This window comes from Erpetoichthys calabaricus, chromosome 14, assembly GCF_900747795.2.
Source record: "Erpetoichthys calabaricus chromosome 14, fErpCal1.3, whole genome shotgun sequence".
In the NCBI taxonomy this organism is placed as follows: domain Eukaryota; kingdom Metazoa; phylum Chordata; class Cladistia; order Polypteriformes; family Polypteridae; genus Erpetoichthys; species Erpetoichthys calabaricus.
The window spans coordinates 65,563,713-65,573,501 of NC_041407.2; the positions used below are offsets into that span (position 1 = coordinate 65,563,713).

At 36.9% G+C, this 9,789-nt stretch overlaps 1 protein-coding gene across 1 annotated transcript; it reads right to left on the reverse strand.

Annotated features, from left to right (window-relative positions):
- Window positions 1–161: 161 nt before the first annotated feature.
- mycbp (MYC binding protein) lies at window positions 162–9,228 on the reverse strand. The gene is made up of 5 exons (XM_028819169.2): window positions 9,119–9,228; window positions 8,590–8,662; window positions 8,397–8,445; window positions 918–1,047; window positions 162–788 (listed from the first exon to the last, which is right to left on the reverse strand). Exons 1-5 carry the CDS (start codon window positions 9,131–9,133, stop codon window positions 744–746), a joined length of 312 nt encoding a protein of 103 aa, XP_028675002.1. The 5' UTR covers window positions 9,134–9,228; the 3' UTR covers window positions 162–743.
- Between the last annotated feature and the right edge of the window lie 561 nt (window positions 9,229–9,789).

The following is a 9,789-nucleotide window of genomic DNA, read 5'->3' on the forward strand; positions in this document are numbered from 1 at the left end:
TTTGCTGTGCCATGAAAGACAGAGTATATTAATCCATCAATTAAAACTTGGGACTGTGTATGATGAACATTTAAGGAGAAATACTATCCCTCTTTTGGAAATGATGCTTTGACCAGCTTGAAGTATTACGGAAACAATACAAATTCATTATACACTTAATATTCAGTGTTCAAAATTAGCAATGTATTTATTAAGGTAATTCAAGTGATATTCAGTTAACTTGATTTCCATTTTGGTATTACTAACAAAACATACTATTTTACATACATTTTGTAAAGTACTGTATTGCTCAAATGTGAAAAACTTTTAAAGCCATTGAAATTGACAATTCTAGCTATACAGGACTGAAAATACAGTGTATGTGCAGTCTTAAGATTATACATTTTACTTTGCTTTCAAGCTATGAAATTCCACTGTATAAATGTCTGTTTTCTCAAGCTGAAACACCCAAAAAGAAACTACAAATCACTTTGGCAAAGCCAAAGAAATGGACATATTATACAAGTTTAAATATTTAATAAAACATATTGCACCATCTATAGGAGCAAAGTTACCAATTTTCTTGCTTGTTATATACAGTACTTGTATAAATTACAATTTTAAAGTTCAACAAATTGTACATTCAAACTGCATAAATATGCAGCATAACATTTTTTAAATATCACGATTCTCTTGCAAAGTTCAGGCTTTCCATTTACTTGTTTAGAATATTAATTTTAATACTTTCTTAGAGAATGTGTCAACTACTCTGTACGTCCATCTTCTTGAGAAGTTTCATACTGCAAAAGCTAAAAAGCAAAAACAGGAACAATCAGATATAAATGCTGGAGATTAAAGTTTTTACTTCTTTTATATTAACCTCCAAATAAAATGATTCGATCTTAATTATTTTAAAAATAGAAGAATTTCAACATTACCTTGGCTCGAAGTTCTTTGTTTTCTTCCATGACTGTGTCATATTTTTGCCGAAGTTCTGCAACTTCAGCCCTTAGCGTTTCAACATCTGCAGTCTCTGGTCCAATTACCCCCAAATGTTGCTTTAGAAAGCTATGCAAAGTGTTAAGGAATATCATCTTTAGTATATGTGACAACCCAGCAGTATTACTGTTGAATTCTACTTTTAAAATTACTAACCATGGGTTTACAGAGTCATTATTGTCATATGTAGTGAGCAAGGCTGTTATAATATCACTATTCAATATCATTCAAATTTATACGGAAAATTCTTATTCAAAGGAAAATGCTGACAATCAATAGTAAAACAATGGTCCACTTTATTTTCCATGTACTAATTTCAGCATCACGTTACTCCATACATGCCATGCTGCAATACTTCTGTATTCTGCACATCACTTTCACAATCATCATTTGTACATTTTTCAATTAGTTTGAATAGTTCTGTATAAAAATGATTTTTCTACTGTACTGCTCTGCTTTTTGGTTAATAGGTGTATTAACAACAGACTTTAAAACACTTCTCTAGCACCCAACAAGTAACATTTTACTTCTGATTCTGTTCTATTTTACTCTTGAACCAAAGATCCCCGATTTAATACTAGACGATTAAGCATTCATCATAACAAACAAAAGCTGTTTTTCTTTTTCACTAAACATAATGGAAAATAACTCATTTTTCATTTTCCTTTTATTATTGACTTTAAAAATTGCTAGCTTAAACAGCATTTTTACAGTCAGGAAAGCAAACATTTGTTTTTTGGAGGCTGCTGGCTGGATATATACGTAACTCCTAAAACAATCTAGAAATAATAAACATTAAGATTACATTTGTTATTTTTTGGTCAATCTGTTTAGACTGAATCCTATTTATTTTAATCCTGTAGGTTAGCCACCAGTACTCTGCACTACAAACATAAATTGGGTTGCTCCTCAGTTGATCTACCTACTGCAATCCTTTTTTTTTTTAAAAAAAATACTATACCCTACACTTCTTCAGATTTGTTAGAAAATTTTTTTTTTTTTTGTTTAACTTAGTACCAGCATTTTTAAAATGCTGTTAACACATGGATTTTTGCCAAATAAATATAGAAAGGAAATTTAAATTATCAATATAATTCAACATTTAGTATATTCAGTAACTCAATCTGTAAAACACAAATAGACTCACAGCGTCCTGACATATGCAAAATATAGATGGGCACCGACTGCACATTTTCTATACCACAGGACCAGAAAGCACATAGTGGGACAGAGGGCAGGGTACAGTGAACTAAAGTAACAAATGCATTTAACATGTTTAATTAAATCTGAGCAATTCTGTATGCTGTAAGTGTCCTTATTCCAGTTTTCTTTTTTACAATGTCAGTTTCCATGCACAGAAAAAAAAAAATAAAAAAAAAAAATCACGTTTTTGAAAAGGAGCATCAGTGCACAAGTCACAAGCACTGCAAGCTTTGTAGAAAAAAATTACTTAAGTATGCACAGGCACATTAAATACAAACACGTGTAATAGCACTTGGAGCATATTTGAAAATAGGATAGACATTTTATTTGTAATTTTTTACTACGAGTCCTCAAACCCGAATTCTTCTATAATTTGACAGCTGTAGTACAGAGTATAGAGGAATTCTTACTTGCATGTGCTAATCAACATGCAGCATGATGCTATTCCTTGGTGTCATGTGTCTTGGATTCATTAGACCAGAGGACATTTCTCCAGAAAGTAAGTCTTTGTCCCCATGTGCCAATGCAAACTGCAGTCTACCTTTTGTATGGTGGCTTTAGGGCACTGGCTTATTCCTTACAGAGCAGCCTTCCGGGTTAGGTAGATATAGGAATCGTTTTACTGTGGATAGAGATACTTGTCTACACGTTTCCTCCAGCTGTTCTGGGATTGATTTGCATTTTTCATATCAAAAGTACATTCTTCTCTAGGAGACAGAACAAGTCTCCTTCCTGTGTGGTACCATGGTGTTTATACATGCAATTGCACAGATGAACGTGGAACCTTTGGGTGTTTGGATTTTGTTAATAAATAATAATAATTCATTACATTTATATAGCGCTTTTCTCAGTACTCAAAGCGCTATCCACACAGGGAGGAACCGGGAAGCGAACCCACAATCTTCCACAGTCTCCTTACTGCAAAGCAGCAGCACTACCACTGCACCACCTGTTAGGATGAAGGATGAACCAGTTTTGTGAAGGCCTACAATTTTTTCTTCTGAGGTGTTGGCAGACTTCTTTTGATTTTTCTATTACATCAAGTAAAGAGGCAGCAAGTTTGATGATAGGCCTTAACATACATCCACATGTTGACTCCAATTAGGGTAACTGGCTATCAGAAGCCTATTGTCTAACTGCCAAAAGGATTGACATTTTCTGAAATTTTCCAGTCTGTTTAAAGGCACAGTTCAAATGTATGTAAACTTGTGACCCACAGGAATTGTGATACAGTGATCCCTCGCTATATCGCGCTTCACCTTTCGCGGCTTCACTCTATCGCAGATTTTATATGTAAGCATATTTAAATATATATCGCGGATTTTTTGCTGGTTCGCGGATTTCTGCGGACAATGGGTCTTTTAATTTCTGGTACATGCTTCCTCAGTTGGTTTGCTCAGTTGATTTCATACAAGGGACGCTATTGGCAGATGGCTGAGAAGCTACCCGGCTTACTTTTCTGTCTCTCTTGCGCTGACTTTCTCTGATCCTGACGTAGGGGGATTGAACAGGGGGGCTGTTTGCACACCTAGACGATAAGGACGCTCGTCTAAAAATGCTGAAAGATTATCTTCATGTTGCTATATTTTGTGCAGCTGCTTCCTGAAAGGACATGCTGCACGGTGCTTCGCATACTTAAAAGCTCGAAGGGCACGTATTGATTTTTGATTGAAAAACAAACTGTCTCTCTCTCTCTCCCTGCTCCTGACGGAGGGGGTGTGAGCTGCCGCCTTCAACAGCTTTGTGCCGCGGTGCTTCGCATACTTAAAAGCAAACAGCCCTATTGATTTGTTTGCTTTCCTCTGTCTTTCTGACAGACTCTGCTCCTGACGCACACTCCTTTGTAGAGGAAAATATGTTTGCATTCTTTTAATTGTGAGATGGAACTGTCATCTCTGTCTTGTCGTGGAGCACAGTTTAAACTTTAGAAAAAAAGACAAATGTTTGTTTGTAGTGTTTGAATAACGTTCCTGTCTCTCTACAACCTCCTGTGTTTCTGCACAAATCTGTGACCCAAGCATGACAATATAAAAATAACCATATAAAACATATGGTTTGTACTTCGCGGACTTTCACCTTTCGCATGGGGGGGGGGGGTCTGGAACGCAACCCCCGCGATGGAGGAGGGATTACTGTAGTCAATAAAAAGTGAAATCTGTCTGAACATTTTTGGAAAAATTACTTTTGCCCCCCACAAAGTAAATGTCTTGAATGATATGCCAGATTTACAGTTTAGTGAAAAATCTGTAGGGGGAGTATATAAAGTGAGCTTTAAAGAATTCACCATAAGTAGATAGAAACTTCTGACTTCAACTGTAAATGAAAGATTATTCTCAGAAAACCTCACCATTGCAAAATTTTAAAACATGAATTACAGCTAGTGACTTATAACTGCTAAAGCACTTAAGGATCATACATACAAACAAAGCATTGGTTAAATTAAATTAATGCACTTGAAAAAAAAAACAACAATAAAAAACTGTTTCAAGACCGAATTAAATTTTCTGAACATAACATTCATATCATGAACTGTCCCACTACAAGCAAACACCCCATCCTTACTTTTGAGAAAAGTGGTGAAACCCTTAAAATGTATTATTATTTAATCCGGTGTTTCCAAAACATTGGCTTAAACTTCACCAAACTGATTATTACATGAAGCACCAACTGAAAACTAACTATGCCACTGACACAGCTCACTCCCATAAGCATCTTTAAAGTGGTAGTCAAATGTACAGAGACTACACATCCTTTCCACGTGCTCCAGGAGTCACAAATTATTTTAATCTCTTTTACAACTCCTGTTCATGTCAATTTTTAATCCAGCTCATAAGGCTACTTCATACTTAATCATTAACAATCATGATTTTAAAGTATGATGTTTGATTCTGTTAGTATGCACTGTTGCTGGTATTGTGCTAATGTTACTAGTGACAAAGAATTTTATTGTATGTTGTACAAGGAAAAAAAAAAAGATACAAGACACTTGCAACACTACTAACCTGTTGTAGTGCATAATTTACACATAATAGAAGGCAATGTAAACAGAAGCAGTGTGCATTTTTGGAAGAGTATATTCTAAAGTACCTGCATGAAAGCTTGCATACAAAGAACCTCAAGGATGAAAAGACTGACTACCTTAATCAGAGGCAAGAAATGGATTCCAGTTCTTGAAACCATTGTGTACAAGTGCAAGTACTTCATGGTTCATCCCTATAAATCAAATACCTTAGTTTCAGTGGGTACTTGTATTATATTGTTATTAGGGGAAACAATCAGAAGACATTATCTTGCCTCCTGATCATATGATAACTATGAAAGCACATGCATACTACTTGGTAGCACGGTTTACAGATATTACTCTTATTTTCAACTTGGGTGCCTTGTGGAGCGCATGCATGTTCTAATCATTTTCATTTGAGCTCCTTCAAGCACTGCAATTTCCCTACATGATGCATATCAATGCCTTTTAAATTCTCAGTTATAAAAATGTAAATCAATGCAAGTGCATCCCAAAATTAAATTCTGTCTCATTCATTGCTGTTTCCAGCTATACACACTTGTTTTCAAAACAAGTTAGCAGACTTTGCCTAGAAAAATTTGAGTGAATATGCACACACATTTTACCACAGCTTCTGTATAGGCTTTAACGCCTTTTCTACTTGCACATTTTGATGAACTAACCAAATTATGTAATATTTTGAAAAACCATGGTTGTTGTAGATTTGCTATCTAAATAAAAAAAAAGTGTCAAAACATCACACCATCTCGGGATATCCAAAAAAGCTGCAAAGGACATTTAAAAATCTTCAAAAGCATTTAAGAAAAATTAAAATTATTAATCATATTAATAGTGATGCACTGCAGCTTTCTCCTCCTGTCTTTCATTGAAAGTGAATTAATTTCCAGATAAATTAGATAGATACATTAGTCTAAATGATCATCTTTGGTTTGTAATGATTACTCTTGCTGAGAAGTCACAGGTTAATGCAGTATAAAACAAGGGAAGACAGGTCAATAAAGGGTGTACTCACACTGACAATTTCCGTACGAGCACGTTTTGTCCACATGTAACCCTGCAAAGTCAAGTTCATTTGACTAGAGCAGGGGTCCTCAATCACAGTCCTGGAGGGCCGCAGTGGCTGCAGGTTTTTCTTCTAACCCGGTTGCTTAATTAGAAAGCAATTCTTGCCAATAATTTAATTTCATGGCTTGTTAGTGCTTTAACTTTGCTATGTCAGGCCATTCTCATATCCTAGATTTCCTCCCCTTTCTAAGGATATCATCCAAATGATGTAATGGCTAAAATGGAGGAGTAATTCTCAGTCCTTCACTTTTTTCTGTTCACTTTCCTTCCAAGTATTTAATTAAACCCAATAGTGCATGATAAATGCACACAGGTGTAAATGGTAACAAGCTAAATGGAGAAATGCTGGTCTCTTTTGTCATTTGCTTGTTATTGCTAATTAGGAGCCATTAAAAAACAAGAATACAGCAGTTTAAGACTAAAATAAGCAATAAGGGTTCAAAATCTTAACGAGCGAGACAACAAAAGTGAAGCAGAATTGTTACTTGAGCAATAAGTGCTTCCTATTAAGCAACTGGGTTGGAACAAAAACCTGCAGCCACTACGGCCCTCCAGGACCGTGATTGAGGACCCCAGGACTAGAGTGATCGCTCTGTGCAGGGCCAAACGTACCATGCCCTGGCCTGCTTGGAAGAGATGGGCCCGAGCACGTTTCAGTAGCATTCACTAACAGTGTGGTCGCTAAACATCCCCGAGCACGGAAAAAAGACACAACGTCAATGCAACAAGTCAGAAAGTGCATTTCCCATTTCATTTAATATCGTTGGAGTTAAAAACAGATTTTTATTCTCACCTTAATATGAACGTGAATTGTAGTTGGCCAAGAAAAGCTGCAAATTCCTCCCTTAACATCATTACATCATTTATCTATCGCCGTAAAAATCTTTTCGAATATGCAGCACGATTAACAGAAAAACTCTGAGCTACATACTCAATAAATCTTAAATAGGGTAAAGCGTTATCTTGCCCTACAGGACTCCAAAAAACACAAAATAAGGAAAATCATTTTGAAATGCATGCTGTCACTCTCTGTTGTTTTGGCTTTACACAAAGTCGCATGGCCATGACGAAAGTGTGCCTGGGTCCAGAACGTTAAGTGCAGTACGAGTGCAGGCAAGTGGACAACTGTGCTTGGACATGGTACAGAACAAACATGCCTAAGTGCGAGTACACCCTAACACTACCTCCATAGCCAGGAAGGTGCAACAGCACCATCTTTTCCTTCAGAGTGGTAAGCATGCTAACCCCCACCCACTACATTCTACTGAGGCAGCATCAAATGAGTTCTAACCAGTTACATCACTGTCTGGTTTGGGAACTGCTACGCCTCTGACCACAAGGTGATACAATGGATAGTTCACACTGCAGAGTAGTTCACTGGGACCTCTCTACCCAACATTAAAGACATATTTATCAAGCACCATATAACAATGTCTACAGTATTGTCAAAGACGACTCCCACCCTTCCCAAGATTTTTGTTCTACTAGCATCTGGCAGAACAAACCCTAGCAATCAAACCAGTTCTGTTAGGTAACAGGTTTAGGAACAGCTTCTAGCCCTTCTCTGGACTCAACTCAGTGTTGCTCCCTCTTTTCAGATTTGCTCCTAATTGTCTATTTTTATACAGTACATCTGTTACTACTGTTGTAGTTATTATATAGTTGAATATTTTCTTACAGTTGTAAAATGTTTGTTAACCCACTGACATGGGTAACATTATTTCATACCACTGTATGCTGCAATACTAGGTACGGATAATATGAAAATAAAGTAACCTGCCAGCCAGAAAGCAAAAATACCTCAGCTTTCCTGCTTCATACCAAGAATCAACAAAAATTACTTCATTTACATTGCTTAGGTAATCAAGATGCAATTCCAAGCTTTAGACATAATAAATGAAAACACTTTAAAGCCAGGTAACCTCCAAAGGTTGTTTTTCAATAATGTCAGAAAACTGAACTAGCACCAAAAATGACCCCCAAGACAAAATAAAAGACTATTTTAGTATTATAAAAACTATAATACAAACAGATGGCAAGCTTCTTTCATCATAATACCATACGACCAACCTTTTGGCTGCTTCGCTACACGTAAATGACTGGCGATTAAAATGTTAAGGAAGGATACTCTAGGGCATTATTGGGCTTTTCAGGCTCTTCGTAGAGAGCAACCAACACTGCAGAAAAAAAAAAAGAAAAAAAGGTAAAGTTAAACGTTTTAACTTGGAACAATCTTTCAGTGAAGCCAAACACTCTACACAATTACGTTTTCTTTAATTTAAACAGGTGCCTCGTGTTTCTCTGCAGAAATGCCTACATACCGTTTGTAAGACTGTCGAGGACGCCGGCTTTTTCCAAATACCTCCGAAACTGTTCACGTTTTGATTCTGATGCCTGCAATAAAAAATAAGTACATTCATGTACATCACCACCTATAAATATCCAGCTTTTTAAATTTCGCTATGCATGTTTGACCTGAACAACAACTCGTTGTCTAGAACGCCAACTCACGGCCAGATAGCAGGTAAGGACAGATATGAAATGTGTTTAAAGATACAGTCGAACCAAAAGGCGTATTCCTCAAAAGATGAGCAAGTACGCCAGCACTAGCCAAAACGAAAGAAAAAAAGCATACATCTCATTGGTATTTTCACAAAATAGGAGCGCCTAAACACCCAGTCAAAACACACAATATTAATTTCTAAGTACAGTTAGTAAAGTATTAAACAGAGATTGTACGACCCAGTCAAACGTAAAGACGTTTGGCCCCACATTCACAGATATTCCATACAGAAGCAACACGCTTGTAACCAACTTCCAAATTAATAAGTCATTAGCCGTACAACTTACTCTGTAGTGCGCCATGTTTCTACGCTACACTTTCTGTTTCCAAACTGACTCGTCTCCTAGCGAAGCATAGCACTCCCCGAGCATGCGCTATATGGCCCCGCCCATCTTCAGAGCATGCGCAAGTGTTGCTGCCGCCTGAGGAGCATGCTCGACGCTCTCTGCCCTTGCGACGCATGGTTACCGTGAGTAACTGTTGCTTGGATATCAGTACAGGAGACGCTACGATCCTGTGGCGATGCGACTGCACGTTCACAGTCACCCCAGAATGACTTCAATTGTTCATGAAAACGTGTTGTTTTATTAACTACACCGCGCATTTAAGTACATTAATTTGTTGTCTTAATTATCCTTAATATAACAGTTATGTATGAACAAAAATGAACTGGCGCATGTTCCAAATAATATTTCATTCAGTTTTATCTTGGTGATTCTAGTTTTGCTTGTCTGCAATTACAGTATGACTAATCAAAATTAGACTCTGAGATATCTGGAATTTCATTGGGTTAGTGGGCTTCAACATTTCAGTTGTGTTCATTTTGAACTTACCGAAGCATCAAATTCTAATAGCTATGTTCTGCGGCGTTTGCTGGCATTATAGGCAATTGCCTATGGCAGCACCACCCGCAAAGCACCAAGCATTTCTCTTATTGGTTCCACGAGGAGGCTAAACA

Excerpts from the sequence above, each read along its gene's own strand:
- mycbp (XM_028819169.2), bottom strand. Across the intron at positions 8,446-8,589 it reads CCTCGACAGTCTTACAAACG|TGTTGGTTGCTCTCTACGAA; the intron begins GTATGTAGGCAT and ends TTTTTTCTGCAG. Across the intron at positions 1,048-8,396 it reads AAGCCCAATAATGCCCTAGA|CTTTCTAAAGCAACATTTGG; the intron begins GTATCCTTCCTT and ends CACTTTGCATAG.